We start from the raw sequence: 25,988 nt of genomic DNA, 5'->3' as shown, positions 1-25,988 counted from the left end.
TCCTGGGGACTCAGTGACAGCTCAGGCTAGCAAATGTGGCCAGAGACAAACTGCTGAGAGACTCTGTCTCAAAAGAAAAAGGATAAGGTCTGAGAAGTGACAGCTGACAATCTCTTCTGGCCACCATGTGAATGTCACATGTGTTCTGACACACATACACAAACACCAGCATGTGCTTGCATGTGCACACACATACAACTAATGTGAGCCCTTTCGTGTATAAACAGTGACAAGTTATCACTGAGAAGAAAGCACATGATTTTACACTTAATATATGTTTTTTTTTTGAGTTGTGAATTCTGCTGGGAAGAGCATAGCATAACAGGGATGGTGTCTGGGACTCTGAGAAGTGGAAGACACATCCCTCCGGGGGACCTACCATTACAAATAAGGGACTGCCTGCAGCAGCCCTAGATGGAGACATCTCAGAAGTCCTCAGGCAGCTCTTTGTAAAAAAAAAAAAAAAAAAAAAAAAAAAAAGTGGTTCCATTTCTCCTAACCTTAGCCATGGACAATGGCTGTACAGATTTCATTTGCGTGTGGCTGCTTTTCCATTGGCCTTAGTGTGAATAATTATTATATCTGACTTTCTTATTTCTTTCTCTTTCTGTTCTGGTGAATTCTGTGAAACTAGATGTTCCTTGAAACTTCAAGCCTTGAAATTTGTCTGTCAGCTTGTACCCTAAAAAGTTCCCTGTGTCTATTTATGTGCCTTCCAGATATCCCTGCTTCCAGTCGAGAACCCAGATCCTGGGTTGAGGATAGACCCTGACTGAATTCCTCTTCCTGCCAAGTCCTCTGGGGTACAACCAGCTGTTCTGAGAGGCTGACTGTCTCCAAGAGCTCCATTGTCCCACCTTGCCATCCAATTCAACAGGCTGCAGCATCAGAAACATCCCTCCCCCACTCCCCAACCCCATCCCCAGCTGGCTTGTTCCTAGGAGCACACCCAACTTCTAGTAAACATCCACTGCCCCCTGAATTTTATTGTCCAGCACAGAGCTGATATTATAAAGATTGGCTGTCCCTGGAACATCCAGGTAGGCCTGCCTTCCCAATAACTGCTACAGCAGGAATGTTTATGGATAATCAGATGGTTAAAAGCCAGCATAAGAACACAAGCAACAAAGGCAGAGCAACCTTCAGAGCATAGCTAACCTACTACTGCAAGCCCTGATGTCCTAACACAATCAAATCACAATGAAACAATGCTCAATCCAATCTTATAAAGATGCTACAGGCCTTTAAAGAGGAAATGAATAGATCTTTTGAAGCAACACAGGAAAATACAAATAAACAGGTGAAAGAAATGAATAAAACACTTCAAGTCCTGAAAATTGAAGTAGAGGCAATAAGGAAAACATAAACCGAGGGAATCCTGGAGAAGGAAAACCTGGGAAAAAGAACAGGAACAGCAGATGCAAGCATCACCAACAGAATAGAAGGGATGCAAGTGTCCTAGTATACGACAAGGACACATGCTCAACAATGCTTACAGCAGAATTACTCAAAATAGCCAAACTGGAAACCACCTAGATGTCCCTCAACTGAAGAATGAAGAAAATGTGGTACATCTACACAATGGAATACTACTCCTCTATTCAAAACAAGGACATCTCAAGCAGGTGTTAGCACATGTGTTAAGGCTCTTTTAATTGTCAAGTTAAAACTACATTTGTTTCTTCTACAGTATTTAATGCAAGTTGCATTGATTGTACACCTTCTAATTGTGTTAGTGTGTTGAAACCCAGCATGTCTGTTATGGAGGTGTATCAACCAACTTTTGTTTTTTTGCCCTGAGTATCAGCTTGCAAGGACTGGAAGAAGTGAGTCAGGCTTTAAGCAGAAGCAAGAGGGTAGTGGGCTTGATTATTGCTGGTATAACAGCTTTAATTACATTAATTGATAGCAACACTGCTTCTGCTATTGCTTTAATACAAAAAGTTAAGACAGCTACTTTTGTTAATCATTTACAAAAAATTACTAATTTAGTAACATTTAGCAAAATGTTACTAATGTGTTGAATATACAAGAGGATTTAGTTAGGCATTTGGAAGAACGGATTGATGCTCTTTATCCTATTCAAATTATTGGAAGGGGGTTCAGAGTTTAAGAGTAAGGAGCCATCTCGAGTGTCATGCCAAATACCATTGGATTCATGTTAGTTCTAAAATTTACAGTGGTAGTCATTATAATTAGGAAAAAGTTTAAAAACACTTACAGTGTATTTGGTATAATTCTAACACCTCTCTGGATGTTTTAACTTTACATAGTGAGCTTATGAATTTCAAGAATGCTGCTCTGCTGTGTGTTAATGTGGCAGATACTGCTGATAAAATTACCCATGACCTGAGGTCAGTATTTCTATTTTGGTCAAGCTTCAAGAATGGCATATATAGCTTGATCATGCTAGCCCTTTTTGTCCTGGGAATACTTTTATTCCTTCCCATTGTGTTAAAGCTTGTCTTTAACAACATCAACATGTTGGCAGCCAAAGTACATAGGTTGAAACTGAAAATAGACCCCCAGACAGAGTTATTAAGTTAACATACTGGCAAGCCAAAGATAGGTAAGATTCTGCACAGAGCCTTACCAACTTAAGACAAAAATGCATTGCTTTTGATAATGCATATTCCACAACAGGTAAGAAAGGCATTCTTGTCTAACAACCCAAGAGAGGCTCAGTCTTGTTTATAAAATTAAAAAGGAGGAGAGTTGGAGAGCTTTTGAGGCTCCTTGGCAAGAATCTGACATGGGCCAAGAGCAAGGAAATGGGCTGCTTGGCAGGAAAATGGCATTGGCCAAGGAAAAGGAAGTGGGCTTCAGGCAGGAATCTGACACTAGGCTAGAAAAAGAAGTAACTTCAGGCAGGAATCTAAATCTTAGGCTAGAACAAAGAAGTAATTTCAGACAGGAGTCTAAATCTTAGGCTAGAACAAAGAAGTAGGCTTCAGGCAAGAAAATGACTTTGGGTTAGGACAGGGAAGTAGGCTCAGATATTTTGGTCATCCTGATTAGCCCTTAGAAATAATGATCACAAGCATGATCACAGGAGTCTGTTTATTGTCCTGCTTGTTCTTTGACTATCTGGGTTTATTGTCTTGCTTGTTTCTTGACTTTTTGCATCTATTGTATTGCTAGTTCCTCAACCTAGAACTGGCCTTAATACTTGCATGTAATTTTAAATGGCATAAAAGCAAAGAAGGAAGAGGAGGAATGGGATAGGGGGTTTCTAGGGAGGGGAAATGGGGAAAGGGGATGGCATCTGAAATGTAAATAAATAAAATATCCAATAAAAAAGCTGTGAGGTAAAAAGGCCAAGTAACCTATAAGAGCAGACCTATCAGAATTACACCAGACTTCTTAACAGACACACTAAAAGCCAGAAGAGCCTGGACAGAGTTCATGCAGACCCTTAGAGAACACAAATGCCAGCTCAGGCTACCATACCCAGCAAAACTCTCAATCAACATAGATGCAGAAACCAAAATATTCCAGGACAAAACCAAATTTAAAGAATATCTATCTACCAGGTCAACCCTACAGAGGATTCTAGAAGGAACATGGATACTCTCTCAGGGACCTCATCACTGAAGAAAATGACCATCTCTCTCCAACAGTCAAGAATTACCAATAGTCTTCAGCTAGGAATCAACTTGATGAGCCCTTCCTCCACCCATGCTGAGAGAGTCAGGTTAGCTTGCGATAGAACGGTTCTTCTTAATGCAGACAGACACAGTGATTCGTGTCACAAGAGACCTGTTATATATAAAAGCAACTGCTATTTCTTTGCAAAATCTTAAAATATTTCTGCCTCCCTCTTTCATGATGATTCCTAAACCTTTGAGCAAGGGAAGGGGATGCAGATATCCCATTTAGACCTGAGCACTCCAGTCTTTTAAGTTCTACATGTTGGTCAACTGTGGTTGCCTGCATTCAACATAGATCCCCACAAGGGTTTAGCAGAATGAATACAGTAGTATATGGTGTGTTGGAGTGAGTCACCAAATCTCTCACATTCCAGGAACACTAATATAGGTTTGAATACCTTCATATTAACCCAAGGGAGATCAAAATTTGCAGTTTACAAAATATCAGAAACCTTTTGTTCTATATATCACTCAAAAAACTTAACATACTCTTTGCATCCTTTCTGACTCCCCTTATTGCATTAAATGCAATATTTTTGCATAGTAGAAACATATCAATGCATCTGACATGATTGACCCTGGTGACTTTATTATTTATATTATGACCTTAATATATATCCAAATACATATTCTTCAAATTAGTTTCTATGAACTAGATCATTTAAGTGTTTCTTTAGGGGGCAGTATACACCCTCAAGGGTCATATTTTGTAGCTCAATTTGAGAGGCTGCTGTAGGTTGGGTGTTACAAGATCTATAAACACTACTAGACTGTATGAAGATCCCTAAGGAGATTCATCAATGTCTTCCATGGCATGTGTCTAAAGTAGCCATTGAGATCTCCTTAAGCAAGGAAGGGTAAATTTCCTCACATGGGGTGAAGAGGCTGTGTCTAACGGCAGAAATTTAGTAGCTTGACTGGCCCAGCTTCATCCATATATCATTAATCTAGCATTCAGCATCCCACAATATCCCAATTAATTCTCTCATTTTAATATTACCTGCACTGTGGCCCTAGGATTACAAATTACAGTGTAATTTTGTCATACACTGGAGGAAACTCTGGACTTGGATTTCTAAGTCTCAGTTCCTTTCCTATGACATCCACAAGATCAGCTAAGATGGATTAAAGACTTAAGTATATACTCTAAGTCTATAAAATTAACAGTAAAACATAGCAGAAAGCCTTTGAAACTGTTATGCACAGATTGCGAAACCAACTCCACCCCCCAGAGACCACCAGGAACCACAACTCCGATGCAAGCACAGTGAGAGTCTTTATTAGAGTTTAGACTCGAGTCACAAACCTTCCTGATGCAACAGGTTAGGAAAGTGACACCAGGGTCTAAGGTCTTAGGATTTATATAGGGAAAAGATTGCAAGCAGGGGCTTTCGAGCCTTGGTGTTACATGATTGGTTATGTGGATAAAGGAATGTTGGCCTTTAAACTGCTTGGTGCATAGCATCTGTTTAAACCACAAGGGAAAACCACACATCTAAAAGAGGCATTTTGACCTGGGAATAACTCATGTTTTCTTAACTCATTCTGTTATTGTGGCCAGTTTTTCCTGAGCTGGCCACAGCTGTTATGTCTATTTTCAACTGCTGAGAACACTTTGTGGTCTTTTTCCCAGATCCCAAAGGTAGAGGCCATGTCACTCTGAGTACAAGCAACTTAAAATGGAGTTTGGAGAACAAGATGAAATCTATCCTACTACTTTGGCCTTTTCAGAAGACTGAACTAGAAGACAAGTCCTTAGATGTAACTCAGAAGAACAGGAAACTCGCAGAACTGTACACGCTTATATTAAACTAAATACATACGAACAGCAAAGGAAGTTAAAAAGTAAGCCCATGGTTAAGAAGATATTTGTAAATCACATGCCAATTAATAGATTAAAAACCAAATTGTGTAACAATTCATGAAATTAATAAAAAGAACTTTTCAAGTGTGATGGCCCACACCTATAATCCCAGCCTTGGGAGACTGAGGCAGTAGGATTGCTTTGATTTCAAGGCCATTTAGGACAATATGGTGAGTTTCAGGACACAGTGGTTAACAGAGTGAGAACATATATGTTTGAAAGGGAAAAGTGAATAAAAGAGATTATGAGAGAGGGAGGTAAGAAGGAGGGATAGAAGAAGAGAGGAAGGAAAGGAGAGATTGGTATAAAACAGGCAAAATATTCAAGCAGATGTTTCTCCAAAAGAACATGAAAAGGGACAAATGATCCATGAAAAAAAAAGTTCAACCTCAAAAATAATTAAGAAAATGAAAATTTAAGCATGAAGAGATGTCACTTCTCTCTTAATTCAGAGGCTGCCACCTGAAAACTAAAATACAGAGTTGAAGAAAAACAAAAGGTGAATTTTGTAAACTGCTGATAGAAATGTAGATTATTATCAGGGAAGCAGCTAATAGTTAGAACACAACCCAAGAACGATTTCATGTGAGGTGAATTTTGGGCTCATGAGAACACTCCAGGAAAACAACACAAGAATCTTGTGACCTCAGTTTCTTCAAAACATAAACTTGTTCTTGGACTTTGTTTTCAGGTTCCTCCCATGTGTACCAGATAGGACTGAGTTTACTTCAGATTACTTATTATTGCTTCCCAATGGTAGTCAATTAAATGTTTAAACTACCCTTCATATGCCTCTATAGGACCGTATATCTTTTGCCACCTGTGACTTATTCTTGTGATTATAGATGCGATTCTTCTTCTTAATCCTCAGAGTATTAATTATTTGATGCTGTAAATAAAACTTCATGAGTACTGCATGAGATTTTAGTTTACCTCATTGATCATTCTTCCTGGTCCCATCATCTCTAAAGCAGTGATGGCTAATAATGAATATTGTTTATTGTATGGCATTTTTCAAATAAATAAACAAATAAATAAAGCATTAATGGCAGTAGTAGCTTCCAAGTAGTGAGCATATCGGTCCGGAAGAATCAAATGTGCCACAATATATTTGCATACCTATGCTCACTGTGATATTATTCATACTAATCAGTATGTGAAATTAGCCTCAGTGTGGCTCAACTGAATGAAAAGATATTTGAATATATGGTGGATATCATTCAGGTTAAGAAGAAAATGGAGTCCTGTCCGTGTAAGTGTATGAAGCCAGTAGACATTTTCCTAAGTTTAAAAGTCTTGTGAAGAAAGATAAATATCACAGGATGGCAGACAAGTGTAATCTCACAGAAGCCAAACTTATGCAAACTGAGTTTGTCAGTGTCAGACAGACCTGCAAGGCAGTAACAGGTCCTCCAGTCATATCTGTAGCATTCATACCAACCAGTCAAAAGCCTCCTTCTCTCTCAGCCACAAATCCTAGGAGATGGTATTCTTCCACTCTAGTCATTTGAAGATCATGGTTCAGACAACTAGACAACATACTATATATTTTTATATCCCACAGAAATCATCCAGACTCACCCAGATGCCTTGCCCTGTGCTTGGCAGATAAGCATCAGCAGAATTCTAGCTTCCCTAGGGATGGTTCATCTTCTTCCTCCTATCACTGGTGTTCCACAGATAACTTTGGACAGTGAGGCCTATCTCCTGTCTCTGAGACCCATGAAGATTCAAAACATGCTTTCCAACCTCTTGTGTCCTCATGTCACCATCGCCAATTGATTATTAGAGAGAAGAGGAAGAAGTGTGAGTTTTAACTTTTACAATATTCAGAAAAATCATTCTCAGACAAATACTTGGTGCTATCACTCTGCCAACCTGGCTAATCAGGTTCAACACCAAAGCATCTCGAATGACCTCCAGTGGTGACATGCCCTGGTGGGGGCAGACCCCACACAGAGATCCTTAAAAAGAACATTTTGTTACCAGCCCGGTCTCCACACCCCAATAATCCCAGTCAGTTTTGGTGGATCAAGCAAAGCTTTTCAAAGCTGCTCCTTCCAGTTAAACTACTTCCACAAAACAGGTCTTGGATCCTTCTGATTAATCATAAATATGCAACCAAACACTACAGCAAGGGAGGGCAATGTGAACCTGAAGAACAAGGCACAGGAAGCTGTCACAAATTGCTGCTAACGTGTGGCGGTGCAAGATCGTGAGGAAATATCCTGGTCAAGATAGGAGCTAGAAAGAAGGTGCTTGATATTTAAAAATTAAGTCAGAAAACTTAAATAAATGTGCAAAACTTTTTAAGCAAATGGAAAAAAGTCTAGAAAGTAGAAGTGAGACAAAAGGTGAAATATATTTTAACACATTTGGGAAAGTCTTTAACAGAAGTAGATAAAGATCAGAAACAAAAAATAATTTGCTGTCATCAAGAAACTCTGTCAGTTCTCCATAGGTGTGTGTGTGTGTGTGTATGTGTGTGTGTGTAATGTTTAAATTGAAAGTCTAGAAACTAAAAGAAGTGAGACAAGACAAAAGATGAAAATATATTTTAACACATTTGGGAAAGTCTTTAACAGAAGTAGATAAAGATCAGAAACAAAAAATAATTTGATGTCATCAAAAAACTGTCAGTTCTCCATAGGGGTGTGTGTGTGTGTGTTATATAATGTTTAAATTGAAAGGTTGTGAAGTGCTGTGGGAAAGACTAGCATCTAGACAAATCTTCACAAAATAAGCACAGCCTGGGGATGTAGCCCAGTTTGTACAATGTTTTTGTAGGATGCACATGGCCCTGGGGGGTTAGATACACAGAGCTGTATAGCACATATATATATATATATATATATATATATATATATATATATATATGTGTGTGTGTGTGTGTGTGTGTGTGTGTGTGTGTGTGTGTATACATATATATGTGTGTGTATATATATTCATGTATATGTATATATATGTGTGTGTGTATGTGTGTATATGTGTATGTGTGTGTGTATATATATGTGTGTGTATATATGCGTATATATGTGTGTATATATATATGTGTGTGTGTGTGTGTGTGTGTGTATTCAGGATGTAGAGACAGAAGCACCACAAGTTAAGGTCATTCTCAGTTCTCATGCGGATCTTGGTGCAACTTAGATTACATACAAGCATGTCTGAGGGGAGAGCACAAAATAGCAAACAGACTTAAAGGGCAGGTACTGTATTTTCTGGAGAGAAAAAAAATGGAGCCCTGTGAGGATCCGAATGACTATATCTGGAATAGACTTGTCTTCTGAGGGGATCCTTCAAAAAGACACTCAAGGTTCTGAAGGAGAACAAGCATGGCATGAGTATCTGTGTGAGCCAGGACAGGGGGCCCAGAAACTCAAGAGCATAGCAATTTTCAGCCCAAAACTACTAGCAGTCTCTACTTCTGTGTGTTCTGTAAGGAACTATCAATAGCTATTCTTTCATCTTTGCTAATGCTTCTCATTGAGAATTAACGACATTTCTATTCCACAATCAATACAGCTTCAAAATAGAGCCACTTGTAGTCTCGGGGGTGGGTGAGATAGACGGTGATGTCACCAGCTCACATATGAGCTGGTGAGTAGATTTCCAACAAAGGCACAGTAAAACCTATTTTCAATAGCACAGTGCAATATTATCTGAGGCAACCTTCAATGCTGCCTAGAGAGAGTGAAGAATCCAGACACACCACACCCAGCAGAGGAGGGAAGGCTATCTGTCATATCATAGTGATAGAAGCAGATATGCAAAGACTACCCACTTAGAACTCTGGGTTAGGAAGAAAGTTAATTCTATACAGAAGTTAGAATGGAAACCACAGTGAAAATGGAAATTTATAGTAAACTTGTGGTCCAATCATCTGGAAATATGTAAGTACCAAGAATAGTAAATCATGCTAATATTTATGTCAAGTCATAGTCATGCTTGAGAATAAAAACTTACTCGTCTTGCTATAACTTATCAGGTTACAAATGATATAATTTAGGACAAAAATACCAATAGTTCTGACTTGGAGTCAGAAATCTTGAAAGGATCAAAGCACTTCAAAGATACACTGTACACTGAGGGCACAGGTGTCCTGCCCTCAGGCAAGTGTCAGACACAATTTGAAAAGTTCTTTTGCAGTAACGTTTTGGTTGGATACCTTGCTCTAACAAAGCCTGTCAAGTGACTAGCAGAAAAGCAGCAACGTATTTTCTTTTCCCACAGTAGCAACTAGATAGAAGACTATGGTAATACAAGGCCTTCTGGAGAAACTGCTCACCCAGTCAAGTCTCCCATTGACCTGTTTACCTATATTTTTCTCCTATATTCTTCACCACACAAGAGTTGGTGGTTCTTGACTTTTTGGAATATGTGGAATTGTTTTTGATCCTGCCCCTGTTTTTACCTCACACATCTCCTATGGCTTTGTTACTTCATCCCTACCTGCAAACCTCATAGCAGCCCTGGTCCAGAACACATGAACCTTGGCAGCTCCTTCTTTCCAGCTGCTCCCTCAGCTAAAAGGACCTGTAACTTTGAATCTGTGATACCATGTTGTTCATTATGTGAAGATGTTGCTGTCTGTTTGACAATGTAGCTAACTACTATGCTGTGTGAAGAGTGGCTTCAGCCTGCAAAGGAGGGTAGACATCATGGCTCCGCATGAACTGCTCTGACCAACGTCACCTTCCCTCAATGAATTACACATACAGCAAGTTTGCTGGAGGTTGTTTCACTGTGCACATGTATATAAAGAAATATACCGTTGGACTCATGTGCATCTGTCACAGAAACTGGCAGAGGACGGACACACACACACACACAGAGAGAGAGAGAGAGAGAGAGAGAGAGAGAGAGAGAGAGAGAGAGAGAGAGAGAGAGAAAGAAACTGGAAGAGGACACACACACACTCCTCTTAGGTATTGGCTTGATGTTTGTTATATCTGAAAATGTAATCATGCATTGTTGATGTGAGCCTCCCAAACTTCTCATCTGCAAGCACCTCTCATTTTGAAGTAAGAGCCTCACTCCCCAGCCCTCTTTAGGATCCTGGGAAGGACTGTGGTTAGGAATAACTGCTTTTCCAGGGCACACCACTGAGAAATGTGATACCAGAAAAATGTTCCTTGATTGAATAAAGATTCCCACTGGGAAACAAAGCAGAAAATTATCCAGCTAATGGTTTACAGACATAGTCTTAAAACCCAAGCACCCTCCTGTCTCAAAACATAATCAAACTCAATGATCAGGCTCACCTTTCCAAGAGCAGATGGTATTTCTTCCCTGAACCAATCACTAAGCATATAAGATTTTATTGTGCCTACACTTGATGTGATGAGATTTTTATTTTAGTATTTTATTTACTTCACAACCATTGAATGGTTAACTAATATTATCTTCCCTTTAAAGGAAAGAGAACATGAAGGTTCAGAGAGGTGGCATTAGTTGATTAAGGTCATCAATCTAGTAACAGGAAAGCCCACTATTGTTAAATGCAATGTGATTCTGTAAGCTCTATGTTAACTATTGCCCAGAGAGCTTAAGGTATAAAATAGAGAATTAATGGGACACTAAAATGGGGTTCTTCTCTCCTCCAAAGTGAGAACTTGATGCATTTTCCCCCACATTCTAAAAGAAATGTCTTGTGTATAGCTGAGGTATTTCTTTAAGCCTTCCCCCAGTACCCTCCATACACATCCCTAGGAACTAGTCCATAAGAATCCACTGTATAAAGCAGGAGATAGCCAAGATATTGAGCCCAGGGATGCCTAACTTCCTGAGGCTGTCACGAGCTGTGAATTCCAGAGTGTTGTAATAGTCTTATGCAACCTCTGTAATAGGGTCATTCAACCCTGAAAGTGTTGAAACCCACATATTAAAAACCACCTGAGAGGATCTGCCAGAGCCTGACCATTACAGATGTGATGCTCACAGCCAACCATCAAACTGAGTATGAGGACCCCAATGGAGGAGTGAGGGGAAGGACTGAAGGAGCTGAAGGGGTTTGCAACCCATAGGAAGAAAAACAATATCAACCAACCAGAGACCCCAGAGCTCCCAGGAACTAAAACACCAGCCAAAGAATACACATGGAGGGATCCATGGCTCCAGATACACATGTAGCAGAGGATGGCCTTATCTAGCATCAATGGGAAGGGAGGCCCTTGGTCATGTGGAGGCTCGATGCCCCAATATAGGGGAATACAAGAGAGGTGAGGTGGGAGTGGGTGGATGGGTGGGGGGGAACACCTGCATAGAAGCAGAGGAGGGGAAATGGGATAGGAGGTTTGGGGAGGGGGGAACTGGGAAACGGTATAACATTTGAAATGTAAATAAAAAATATCCAATCAAAAAAATAAAATAAAATAGAAAAGACCAACTTGAGTTCTCTCTGTGGTAGGGATTGAATTTAGACCCTCTTGCATGCCAGGCATGTGTTCTATACTGTGCTACAGTCCCATAGAGACCCATCTTTACAAAGTTTCACAATGCAGACTAAGAAAACATCTTACATATTCTAGGGAAATAGAAAAAAAATGTGCCTGCTACATAAAACCTGATACCTTGTATTTGTTAGAGGAGAAAATGAGGAATACACACTTTAATTTACAGGGATAGGAAGGGACTTTCTGGTTAAGACCTTGAAAGCTGAGACATTACGACTATCAGTTGATGGACAGGGCTTCCTGAAACTAAAATGTGACTGTATATCAAAGAACTCCATCATTCAAATGATCAGACAGACAATGCAGCAGGAAAACTTTTACCTACTGTGTATCTCACAGAGCATTAATACCTAGAATATATAAAAAAGAATTTAAAACCAAAAAAAAAAAACATGTAACCCAATTAAAATTGAGGATATGGAACTAAAAAAGAGAGTTCTCACAAAAAATTAAAGAAATACAAATGGCCGAGAAAGAATTTTAAGAATGCCCAGTTACTCTTGGCCACCAGGATATAAATAAAAACCACTTTAAAATTTCAACTTACTCCAGTCTGAATGAATAGGGGGAGAAAGATTGTAAATACTGATGGGCATGTGGGGGGAAAATAGTTATTCATTGTTGATGAGAGGATTTACATGGTGTGGTCACTGTGGAAATAATATGGTGATTCCCAAAAAAAAAACCCAAAAATATTTATGATTCTGCTACTCCGAGGCAAATTGCCAAAGGACTTTATATTTTACAAGAGAGTCAGTTGCTTATTCATGTTCATTGCTGCTCTGTTTGTGTTAGCCAGGAAATGGAAACCACCTAGAGGTCCAGGAACAGATGAGTGGATAACAAAATGATGTCAACCTCCACAATGGATGTGATCAAGCTGTAAAGAAAACTGAAATTAGGAAAATGGCATGAAAATGAATAGATTTGAAGATAATCATGCCAAGGGAGGTCACCCAGACTCAGAAGTACAAACACCATGTGTTCTTTCTCAATATAGAGTCAAGCTTTGTAAGTGTGTGTGTGTGTGTGTGTGTGTGTGTGTGTGTATTTAGGATATGGTGTGTGTGTGTGTGTGTGTGTGTGTGTGTGTGTGTGTGTGTGTGCATGTATTGGGGATATGTGTGTGTATGAATATATATGTATATTTGGGATATATCTATGGAAGATATATTTGGGATGTATATATCATAAAAGTCAAGAAGCTAGTAAGAGAACATGGGAGAGGAAGAACTAAGGGAAGGGAGATAAGATATGAAGAGGGAAAGAAGACTACCAGAAGGGCAAGGGTTAAATGTGATGGTAGGTGACTGAGAAGGATGAAAGAAGGAAAGATAACTGGCACTAAAGAGCTTTGAAAATGCTACATGGAAACCTACTATTGTAGGAGTTTCTGAAAGTATTTTTACATATCTATGTAAAAGGAATTTAAATAGAATAATAACATTGGGAAATGCCTCCCCCAGACAATATAGGCTATCAAATTAAAAGCTCAGGGATAAGTGTGGGTTACCTCTTTTCCAAGTGTCAATTAGCCTAATTCTATAAGCTTCCTCAAACATTATAAGTTATTGCCACTTTTCTTTGCTACCTTCATGAAATTGATAGTGAGACCCTATTGCTAAGACATCATATTCTAAAGACAGCACACTTGGAGAAATACAGACTGGTACCAGTCTATAAGATTCATCCATACTGGATAGCATTCACAACACTTAACACAGTCTTAACCAACTGTGAACACTGTGATCTAAAAACAAACAACCTTGCAAGATATGCCCATTTGTGAAATAGTACAAATGTTATGGGAGCCATCAACCACTTTGGGATTGGATCTAATGCCCACTCTACAAGATGAAACATGCATGATACCATTAACTGGTCCAAAAAACATGGCTCGGGAGGTCACAGACCCTCGGGGATAATCTAATACTATTAATTCTGATAAATGGACATAATAATAAAAAGTTCTCTGAGTCTGATCCTTTATCTCTCTCTCTCTCTCTCAACCCTCATCAGAGTAGCTTCTTTATGCAGTGCATGACTACTAATAAAGGCACCCATAACTTGTCAACACAAAAAGAGTAATAGACTGGAGTGTGAGTAACTGAACTGTAACATCTATATCACACCTCTTCTCTCCAAGGCTCAGGGTTAACAAAGGAAGAGGAGGAAAAGACAATGTAGGACTGGAGGCAGAGGACATCTGTAGGAAAAAGGTGTTTTCTTAACATGACAGAGCTGCTGACACATGAATGCACGCCTGCTATGAATGAAGGCCTAAGATGTGCACATGATCAAGCCCGGCAAATACCAACATGGATGGGGTACTGGCACCTGAAGTCCTATCCTTACCTAAGAAGCTATGAAAAATTGATGACAACTGGTGAAAAAGTCTCAGATTGTTTTCCTCAGGGAGATGGTTTTCATACCCATACTGTAGAAGGCCCTATACCCATATACATACAGGGAACATTAAACAAACTGAGTGTTTTTTTTTAATAAACACACAAAGGTTAAAATGTTCAAATGGAAGACAAAGTGGTTGATGGGTTTTAAGAAGAATTCAAGGGGAATGAATTTGTGGTGGTATTGATGAACACAGATTACATGTGTGTTTCATAGTTGTTGTTGTTGTTGTTGTTGTTGTTGTTGTTGTTGTTGTTAGGTAGAACTATTGATTGCTTCCCCCTTTGACAGCTTGCATAATACCTTCTAGTACTGTGGAAACTAGTTTTAATAGAAGAGTCTTTCAGATTAGATACAGCCCTGAAAGATACCCATGAAGATGCAATAGTGGCATGCGTGTCTTGGTGGTAACCAAAAGCTCTAGAATTGGGCATAAATCTGAGCCAGCTGGAAGGAAATCATACCTGGTACTGGAAACTTTTCATATAAATGCAAGATGAGGACAGTTTTTAAACACAACAGAACTATAAAATTTTATTCTATAGACCGCCTTCTAGGAAATGACTAGTGAATATATTCTCACAACATTGATATGCTATTTCAAAAGGAAAGTATACCGTGATGAACACAGTTACTTGACATTGTGTGGTATGGGTCTCTCAATTTGGCTTAAAAGATTATCTGTATTCCATCTCTATTAAAAATTTTTCATAGTAACTATGCATTAAAGAAGTAAAGAGCCTGGATCATTTTTACAATTCTGAATATAATCACCAATATAAAACAACACCAGACTGTTATGAGGCCAGTCTGTAAAAAGTTCATCCTATAATGGAAGAATAGAAGAGTAGGCTAGACAAGCCACACCAGAAGATCAGCCTTGGCCTTACTGCACCACTACTGCACTTTCTCTTGTGAGAGACAAAGGAGGACACAGACATGCTATGAAACACACTTGCCCACAGATGACATTGAATCTAGTTGACTTTCCAGATCTTACTACTAATCTACAGATAGCAGGAGTGAAAGAGAGCAGGAAATGATTCCTAAGAGAATCAGTCCAAGACAGAGTGTGAGACAGTCTATAAGAAAAGGGACCTAGAGCATCCCGGATCCTCGGTGGGACTCTAGTCGGAGCAAACCTCGAAGTATCATCTGTGTCCGTCTGCTGCCTTCTGGCTTCTCAGCCACTCCGAGGAGCAGGGGCTCGTGCATCATCCCTGCGGCCATGGCTGGTACTCAGGAGACAGCATATCAAGCTCCTGTCATCAAGTACTTCTTGGCATATGCAACAGTGTCTGGGTTTGGTGACTACATAGAATAAGTCCCCAGGTGGGGCAGTCTCTGGACGGCCTTTGCTTCAGTCTCTGCTCCACACTTCATCTCCGTTATTTCCTCTGATGAGCATTTTGTTCCCCCTTCTAAGAAGGACTGAAGCATCCACACTTTGGTCTTCCTTCTTCTTGAGCTTCATGTGGTCTGTAAATTGTATATTAGGTATTCCGAGCTTTGGGGCTCTGAAATTCTCTTTCTTTGTGTGGGTTATATATAAGCATAATTGTGGTTTCATAGAACAAATTGGGTAGAGTTTCTTCTGTTTCTATTTTGTGGAATAGTTTGAAGAGTATTAGTATTAGGTCTTTCTTTGAAGGTCTGATAGAATTCTGCAATAAACCCATTTGGTCCTGGTCTTTGGGGGGGGGGGGGGACTTTTAATGACTGCTTCTATTTTTTTATGGGTCATGGAACGGTTTGGATGGCTTATCTGATCCTGATTTAACTTTGGTACCTGGTATTTGTCTAGAAAATTGTCCATTTCATCCAGATTTTCCAGTTTTTTGAGTATAGGCTTTTGTAGTAGGATCTGATCTTTTTTTTTTTTTTTTTAATTTCCTCAGCTTCTGTTGTTATGTCTCTCTTTTCATTTCTGATTTTGTTAATTTGGATACTGTCTCTGTGCCTTCTGGTTAGTCTGGCTAAATCTATCTTGTGGATTTTCTCCAAGAACCAGCTCCTGGTTTTGTTTATTCTTTGAATCATTCTTTTTGTTTCTCCTTGGTTGTTTTCAGCCTTGAGTTTGGTTATTCTTTGCTGTCTATTCCTCTTGGGTGTGTTTGCTTCTTTTTGTTCTAGAGCTTTCAGGTGTACTGTTAAGCTGCTAGTGTATGCTCTCTCCAGTTTCTTTTTGTAGGCACTCAGAACTGTGAGTTTTCCTCTTAGCACTGCTTTCATTGTGTTCCAAAAGTTTTGGTGTGTTTTGCCTTCATTTTCATTAAATTCTAAAAAGTCTTTAATTTCTTTTTTTATTTCTTCCTTGACCAAGTTATCATTGAGTAGAGTGTTCTTCAGCTTCCATGAGTATGTGAGCTTTCTGTTGTTTTTGTTGTTATTGAAGACCAGCCTTAGTTTGTGGTGATCTGATAGGATGCAAGGGATTATTTCATTCTTGTTTCTGTTGAGGCTCGTTTTGTGACCAATTATATGATTTATTTTGGAGAAGGTACCATGAGGTGCTGAGAAGAAGGTATGAATATTCTTTTGTTTTAGGATGAAATGTTCTATAGATATCTGTTAAGTCCATTTGGTTCATAACTTCTCTTAGTTTCACTGTATCTCTGTTTAGGTTCTGTTTCCATGATCTGTCCATTGCTGAGAGTGGGGTGTTAAAGTCTCCCACTATTATTGTGTGAGGTGCAATGTGTGCTTTGAGCTTTAATAAAGTTTGTTTTATGAATGTGGTGCCCTTGCATTTGGAACATAGATATTCAGAATTGAGAATTCATCTTGATAGATTCTTCCTTTGAAGAGTATGAAGTGTCCTTCCTTAGATTTTTTAATAACTTTTGGTTGAATTGAATGTAAGTTGATTATATTCAATATTAGAATGGCTACTCCAACTTGTTTCTTGGGACCATTACTTGAAAAAAATTTTTTCCAGCCTTTTACTTTGAGGTAGTGTCTGTCTTTGTCACTGAGGTGTTTCTTCTGTATGCGGCAAAATGCTGGGTTCTGTTTCTGTATCCAGTCTGTTAGTCTATGTCTTTTCATTAGGAAATTGAATCCATTGATGTTAAGAGATATTAAAGAAAAGTGATTGTTTCTTCCTGTTCTTTTTGTTGTTAGAGATGGAATTATGTTTGTCTGGCTATCTTTTGAGTTTGTTGAAAGATTACTTCCTTGTTTTTCCTAGGGTGTAGTTTTCTTCTTCATCTTGGAATTTTCTATATATTACCCTTTGTAGGGCTGGATTTGTGGGATGATATTGTGTAAATTTGCTTTTGTCATGGAATATCTTGGTTCCTCCATCTATGGTAATTGAGAGTTTTGCTGGGTACAGTAGCCTGGGCTGGCATTTGTGTTCTCTTAGGGTCTGTATGACATCTGCCCGGGACCTTCTGGATTTTATAGTTTCTGGTGAGAAGTCTGGTATAATTCTGATAGGTCTACCTTTATATGTTACTTGACCTTGTTCTCTTACTGCTTTTAATGTTCTTTCTTTTTTGTGCATTTGGTGTTTTGATTATTGTATGATGGGAGGAATTTCTTTTCTGGTCCAGTCTATTTGGAGTTCTGTGGGCTTCTTGTATGTTTATAGGTATCTCTTTCTTTAGGTTAGGAAAGTTTTCTTCTATAATTTTGTTGAAGATATGTACTGGCCCTTTAAGTTAAATCTTCACTAAATCTTCACTCTCTTTTATACTTATTATTTTTAGGTTTGGTCTTCTCATTGTATCCTGGATTTCCTGAATGTTTTGGGTTAGGAGCTTTTTACATTTTGCAATTTTTGACTGTTATTTCTGTTTTCTGTGGTTTCTGCACCTGAGATTCTCTCTTCTATCCCTTGCATTCTTTTGGTGATGGTTGCATCTATGACTCCTGATCATTTTCCTAGGTTTTCTATCTCCAGTGCAGTCTCCCTTTGTGCTTTCTTTATTGTTCCTATTTCCTTTTTTAGATCCTGGATGGTTTTATTCTATTCCTTCACCTGTTTGGTTGTGTTTTCCTACAATTCTTTAAGGGATTTTTGTGTTTCCTCTTTAAGGGCTTCTACCTGTTTACCTGTGTTCTCCTGTATTTCTTTAAGGGGGTTGTTTATGTTCTTCTTAAAGTCCTCTATCATCCTGAGATGTGATTTTAAATCTGAAATCTTGCTTTTCCAGTGTGTTAGGGTATCCAGGACTTGCTGTGGTGGGAGAACTGGGTTCTGATGATGCGAAGTACCCTTATTTTCTGTTGCTTAGGTTCTTGCACTTGCCTCTCACCATCTGGTTATCTCTGGTGTCAGTTGGTCTTGCTGTCTCTGACTATAGCTTGTCCCTCCTATGGTCCTGTGAGCCTGTGATCTTAGGTGTGTCCACACTCCTGAAGAGACCAACTCTCTCCTGGGCAGGATTTGGGTGGGAAGGGCTGTAGGACAGCCTTAGCTCCAGGGTGCAGATGGAGACAGAAAGCATCCTATCTCCAACCCCTCCACTGTTCCCATGCCCTGCTGTGCTCCTAGCACGTCCCTCTTTGGACAATTATTGGAGCAAAAGTGGTGATCTCACCTCTGGGCTTAGAAGTGAGAGCACTTCTGGGAGATCAGCTCTCTCCTTTGCAGGATTTGGGTGCAGAGGGCGGTGGGGCAGCCTTAGCTCCAAGGCACAGATGGAGACCAGAAGCAAATGTTCTTTTCTTTAATAGAGCCATTTACATCACAATAGCATGAAAGTCTGGGGAAAATATCTCCCTCTGCTGCCTATATCTGTCTTGCACTAGGAAACAACCAATATATGAACTATGAGTAAAACTAACCATTGTATAATTATTATAAGTTTTAAAACCTTGGGAGTATCTATACTTTGAAAGAAATTGTGTGTTTCTTATAGAACATTTAAATGTTCTGTTTAGATAAGAGGCAGTTAGCATTTCCAGGACGAGAGCAAAACCTAGGCCTAGGGAAACAGACAGAGTGACCTCTGGATTCTCAGACCTCTGGAGAAGTCTGAGAATACACTCTGTGAAGTTTAGCCATTGGACCGTAACTCTAGATTGCCACTCCTCCTTATTCCCGCCTCTCTATTAGGACAGATGCACTCTCTGCTCTTTTCATCTCTGAGCTAAGCTGTCTAGCCCTGGCCTTGTCTTTAATCAGTGGGGTGTGCAGCAATCATGAAGATGTCCTGCTTTCTGCTACTGATCCTCTCTCTATCCTGCTTCCTGGTCGACCCAGGTGAGTACCAAGACCTGCTGAACCCCTGGCCAGAGCTGGATACAATGGGTTATTGAACAGGTAAAAAATGAGTTTGGGGTCTAAGGAGCAATCAGCATGAGAGCATTCCTAGGGTCAACACCCTGCAGCCAATTGGCATCAGGGACTTCAGCCTGTGTCCTAGGCATCAGACAGTGAGCCTGACTAGAATGAAGAGCTAGTAATAAAGATTTCCCAATGTCTTCAATTCCCTTCTTGTCATGGTCATCTGGAAAATATTCTTTGTAGAAACCGTTCTTCTTTATTCCCACAACGGCATAGCGCACCAAGAGGATAGATGTCAGATGTCTATCAGGAGACAGGTACCCATTCCTTTGACTTTTCACAGGTCCATTTAACATATGACCACAACAAACCTGGCTAATGGGGAATATGAACTTGATGTGTTAGATTAAGTAACCTGGTGACAGATTCAGAATGTCTTGAAAGGCCTTGTATAGGAAGCACACGCTTAGAATGAAGTCCAAGGGCTCTCATTTTTACTTATTCCTCACAGTGTCCCTGTGAATAAAAAGGAGTAACAATACCTATTTCTTGGGGATATAGTTTACCCTAATCACATGACCAGTGCTCAGTAGGTCAAAAGCCCAATCCAAGCCATGAGTTCTGATGTTGGTCTGAAGGAACCCTTGAGATTGAGTACTGAAAGGAGGTTACAGAGAGGATCATGAATCCCAAGAACAAATTCAAGAATGCTTTGGGGTGGGATAAATAGACCATACATATAATACGGTTAGACAACCCTAAAGTTTTTTCAAGTAGTGCAGGGTCATAATTGAAAATGACTTTCTCAGAATATAATGTGTATATGGGTCAATAAGAATTGAGCAAGAGGGAGCTGCAGAGATGGCTCAGTGGTTAAGAGCACTGACTGCTCTTCCAGAGGTGATGAGTTCAATTCTCAGCAACCACATGGTGTCTCACAACCATCTGTAATGGGATCTGGTGGGACTCTTCTGGGATGTCTAAAGACAGCTACAGGGTACTCATATAAATAAAAATAAATAAATCTTTTTAAAAAATTGAGCAAGAATAGACAAGATGATCCACTTGGCATTCCCTTTAGCAAAATTTTTGCCTTCTCATGTAGTTAATTGTATAACATGACCCTGGCAGAGGCATTTTTAGATCTGGATTTTTTTCTCTTCCTTTCCCTAAAAGCTGAACATGCATATCATTAAGACTGGGTTCATTTTTTTTACTTTAAAATGAGGCAAAGATGAGGGTTCCAGGACACAGGAGTCTGTGGCTCCAATTTCCACCTGCTATGTCTACTATATGCCTCAACAAGTAATTTCCCTATGACCTAAAGGACTCACACTTCTACCCCTCTGTCCTGGCCAGGCTGTTCTTCAGTTACAGGTTTCTGACAGTGGAGGACTGGAGAGGAACAATGTCTAAAGGAAAACCCAGGTCAGAAGGCCATGTATGAGCTAACGGTTCATTCCAAGTGAGTTTATTAAGAAACACAGCTTTTCTATATGTTTTTCAGGGAGGAAAATAGGACAGAGTCAGCAGAAAACTATCAAATAATGGGAAAGAGGTATCAGGAAGCTGATTAATTACCATGGTACAAAGGGAACACAGTGTGTATCAAGGGAATATCTCAAGTTTGTCACAGACTGAGCACACAGTGGTCTTGGGACTGATCAAAGCCTTGATTCTTTGAAGCCCTGGCCACAGACCCCAGTGCAGACTTTGATCTGGTCAAGAACACAGAAGTAGCTTTTCCTTTTATCAGGATCTCTAAGAAAGCCTTAGATCATCCTTGCTCCCAACACTGACCTCTGAAATATTCCCAAAGAGTGCCCCACAATTGCATTCAGTCCATCTGGAGACCATATGCCAACTTAGGGTTAGGGTTAGGGTTAGGGTTAGGGTTAGGGTTAGGGTTAGGGTTAGGGTTAGGGTTAGAGTTAGGAAGGTACAAATGTTGTTCATTATGACCCCTTAACAAGAATTTCTTTCTTCATTTCCAGTTGACTAATATCCTGCCAGACTTTTATTTATTTATTTATTCATTCATTCATTCATTCATTCATTCATTTTTGGTTTTTCGAGATAAGGTTTCTCTGTGTAACCTTGGCTGTCCTGGAACTCTGTAGACCAGGCTGGCCTCAAACTCAGAAATCTGCCTGCCTCTGCCTCCGAAGTGCTGGGATTAAAGGTGTGTGCCACCACTACCCATCCCCAGTTGACTAATATCAATGGCCCATCTGCTATGCATACATTTGAATCTTCTGGTTGGGAATGGCAGGAAAATGGAATCCGGAGAGACATGGCACTTTGAGAGCCTCTGAATGAGATAATAATATTTATTTCAAGTTTCATAACAGTAAGAGATTTTTTTCCTTGTGCTAAAAATTATTGGATTAAAGTCTATAGAAAGACATCTGATGTCCAGTGACCCATCATAAACTTTCAAAGAAACAAACACACTTCCCAGTTCTTTGTTTCTTTAGAAAACTAGATTTTAAGCTCAACAAAACATGGCTTTGCTTTCATAAAGTAATTGAAAAGCATTCAGTCTGTCTGGGTCTCAATGTCTCTCTGAAAATAAGGGAAAAGATAATGAATGATTCTTGGAGAACAAAAGACAGAAAACATGACTAAGATAAAAATGACCAGAATTAGAATGTGAGAAATGGCTGAGATCAATCCAGCCCCTTCCTTGGTAAATCTGAGACGCTGCAGCCCAAGCAGGCTGGGTGGATAACCAGCACCACTGCATAAAGAGGTTTGGAACACAGAATGTAACTGAATTACATCACACCATGCCCATAGCTATTTCTTTCTTGTGATTAACACAGATCAATAAAAGAAAAGCCAGAAATTGATTCTTATGGGGCAGCAGGATGCAGTGCTCAGCCAGGAGTGTGCTCAGATAGAATGAGATTTAAAACAGGGCTGGAGACTCCATCCTGGTCCGGGCTCTGTCTTTGTGGGCTTTCTGCTCTGTGAAGACAATGGGCACACTTGCCATCTATTAGATCAGGGAGACAGGGAATGAACTGGGTTCCAAGATTCTCCTTCCCTCTGAAACTGTCCTAGTCTATTAAACCTCTTCTGCTTAGCAATTGCCTTGATTTCTTTTTCTGATGTGGTATAATATTCTGGAAAAAAAACAACAACAAATGGAGAAAATCTTCTTTTATCTCCCAGCTCAGTATATGATACACTGTGGCAGGGAAACCAAGGCAATGGGAGGGGAAGTCGCTGGTCACATTGTATCCACCTGATGGTTACTGTTGTCTACTTGACACAATCTAGAGTGGCATGGGAAGAGAATATCAATGACAGATTGTTTAGATCATCTATAGGTGATTGTCTTTATTCCATTAACTAACATAAGAAGATGTGCCCGTTAAGAATGTCACATTTTGTAGTATAGGGACTGTCCAGGTGTTCAGCAGTCTCTATAAATTGGCTAAGTTTTAGAAGCTATGCTTTGTGCTTCCCATAATCTCAGTTAACTCAGTCATTCTGGATTTCTGACTGGGTTGAAAACTTATAGTCTCATAGCCAATCCTGGCTATTCATTTTGAGAGAAAAGATTTGAGTGGATGGTTTTCAGTTGACATTCATTCTAAAGCCAAGCAAAAAGCCAGGTTCAGAACTAAGTGTTTTAGTTAGGATAGATGACAGAGGTTCTAGTTAGTCAACAAAATGATGGACTGGGTATTAGGACTATCTTGTACTTCACTGGTGCAAATTGGTATAATTATGCTCTAATTGTATTTTAAGAGAAAAGTTTTATTTTAACAAGAAGGGTGATATGTAGGAGGAGCTAAGGGGGAAGGAGTAGTGAGAGGAAGAGAAGGAGTAAGGAGAGGAGGAGAAGGAGTAAGGAGAGGGGAGAAGGAGTAAGGAGAGGAGGAGAAGGAGTAAGGAGAGGAGGAGAAGAAGGAGAGGAGAAGCTAGGTGATGAGAGAGAGAAAGAGAGAGGAGGGGGACATGGAGGCAGATGTTCACGTGTCTCCACCAGTCAAAGATAGTTTATATATCTAGGTTGGGTATTGGGTTACACTTCTGATTGAGCATTACCAAACTTATAAAGCCCTTGATTAACATTTAAAAAAATTGTATAAAAGCGAAAAGAAAAGGGGGTCATGGAATAGGGGTTTTATAGGGAGGAGAAATGGGGAAAGGGATGGCATCTGAAATGTAAATAAAATATCCAATAAAAAAAAAGAAAAAGAAAACCAAAAAATTGAAGAAAAAAAAAAGAATGTCACTATATCCTGGTTTAGGACCTGGGTTGTAAAAGACTGCAGAAGGTGAGCTAAGCACTGGCGTACAAGTTCATGTTCTCATTCTCTGTCTCTCTCTCTTTCTCTCTCTCTCTCTCTCTCTCTCTCTCTCTCTCTCTCTCTCTGTCTGTTTCTCTCCATCTTTCTCTGATTTTGATTGTGATTGTAACTACTGACTGCTTCAAGCTCCTCCTACCTTGATGCCATTGTAATGATAGATTGTAGCTTGTAATTATGAACTAAGCCATTTCTCTCATAAGTTGTTTTTAATCAGAATATTTCATCATAGCAACTGGAAAGGAAACTACAATAAGCCACAGTCCAAAATCAGAGAGCAATGAATGAGGACATCCTTCCTCAGTTTCTCCATTTTATATATTCCATGATCCCTGGGGAATGGTCCCATCCACAGTTAAAATGGGTCAGCCTACATTAATTAACACAATCAAGATAGTCTACAATAGGCATAAATGAGGCCCATCTTTTGCCTAGATTTTGTCAAGGTAACAATTAAAAAAAAAAAAAACAGGAGCCTGATAATGGATGTCTCTTGAGAGGCTCTGCTAAAGCCTTACTAATACAGATGTGGATACTTGCAGCCAACCATTGGACTGAGCACAGAGACCCCAATGGAGGAGTTAGGGGAAGGACTGAAGGAGCTGAAGGGGTTTGTAACCCCATAGGAATAACAACAATATCAACCAACCAGACCCCTCAGAACTCCCAGGGACTAAACCATCAACCAAGGAGTACACAAGGAGTGACCCATGGCTTTAGCTGCTTATGTAGCAGAGGACGGCTTTATCTGGAATCAGTGGGAGGAGAGGCCCTTGGTCATGTGAAGGCTTGATGCTCCAGCATAGAGGAATGCTAGGGCAGTGAGGCAGGAGTGGGTGGGGGAGCGCCCTCACAGAAGCATCGGGGAGAGGGGTGGGATAAGGGGTTTGTGAAGGGGTAACTGGGAAGGAGGATAACGTTTAAAATGTAAATAAATAAAAATCAATACAAATTTTAAAAAAATTAATAAAAAACAAATAAACTGATCAAAAACAAAGAGGAGAAACAAATATATCAATACATAGATTAATGATGCCATTAAGACAGAAAAACACAGCAATATACTTTCAAAACTTGATTTCTATCACTCTTCTTAATACCAGACAATCAGCTGCGCGTATTTCACCAGGGAACATAGAATACACGAAGCTTTCTCTTAGAGTCATGCCAGCATCCAACAGCTCCACAAAAGGAAACAAAACCTAGACGTGGTCACCTATGGAGGCTGTGACTAGGGATGATCATTGTAGAGGCCAAAGTTAGATTTAAAGCATTGCTCATTCAACAATCATACACAAAAGAAGGCAGAACCCCAAAAATGTAGAGAAAGGCTATGAGACAGAACTCAAGAAGATGAAGTTAGTGTTTAGAGTGGGTTAGGCTGTGATGCTTCTCTGGAAAAGTTCTGAGATGGGGAAAGCAGAGTGTCCCTCTATTTCCTCCTACCACCATGGCACCACTGTCCCACTGAAGAGTTTGTGGTGATGTAAATTTTCTCCAGCTAGAGACATTGGTTCTTCCTTTAATCTCAACATCATAAGAGGATGAGTCAAAGCCAGCCTGATCTAAATAATGAATTCTAAGCCAGTGAGGCCCATAGAGTGAGACTTGTCTCAAAATGAATAGAAAAGAAAGTATTCTCCATTTGCTCTTTCCAATGTAATAACCATAATCTAAATGGTTATTGAGCGGTGGGGCTCTCCTTGGTAATTGAATTCAGAGTAGATATGTTTTATTCGTGGTCTTAAACATCATTTTTTTAAATGCTCAATGTTTTTTCTATAGACTTTGTGTAGAACTCTCCTATCTTGCACAAACATGCTAAAAATCACCACAGCTATAGCAAATGGTCTGAAGATTGTTTCTCATTTTCTTGCAGCTTCTGGTGTTGATTCAATAAAATGTTTTCAAGAGAACAACACCTGTCACACCATCCATTGCCCATATTTTCAAGATGAGGTCGGCACGTGCTATGACGGAAGAGGCAAGTGTTGCCAAAAACGCCTTTTGTATATCAAAGTTCCAAGGAAGAAGGTGTAACCAGTGTTATAA

At 39.6% G+C, this 25,988-nt stretch overlaps 1 protein-coding gene across 1 annotated transcript; it reads left to right on the top strand.

The window, feature by feature from the left end:
• The first annotated feature begins 19,529 nt into the window (after positions 1-19,529).
• On the top strand, positions 19,530-25,976 carry LOC117721231 (beta-defensin 39). The gene is made up of 2 exons (XM_034519811.2): positions 19,530-19,590; positions 25,816-25,976. Exons 1-2 carry the CDS (start codon positions 19,530-19,532, stop codon positions 25,974-25,976), a joined length of 222 nt encoding a protein of 73 aa, XP_034375702.1.
• The last annotated feature ends 12 nt before the right edge of the window (positions 25,977-25,988 follow it).

Source organism: Arvicanthis niloticus, chromosome 16 (assembly GCF_011762505.2).
Source record: "Arvicanthis niloticus isolate mArvNil1 chromosome 16, mArvNil1.pat.X, whole genome shotgun sequence".
In the NCBI taxonomy this organism is placed as follows: Eukaryota; Metazoa; Chordata; class Mammalia; order Rodentia; family Muridae; genus Arvicanthis; species Arvicanthis niloticus.
This window is presented reverse-complemented; position numbering and strand designations above follow the sequence as displayed.

Coding starts and splice junctions, on each gene's coding strand:
- LOC117721231 (XM_034519811.2), top strand. CDS start 19,530: ATGAAGATGTCCTGCTTTCTGCTACTGATCCTCTCTCTATCCTGCTTC. Junction 19,591..25,815: donor CTGCTTCCTGGTCGACCCAG/GTGAGTACCAAG, acceptor ATTTTCTTGCAG/CTTCTGGTGTTGATTCAATA.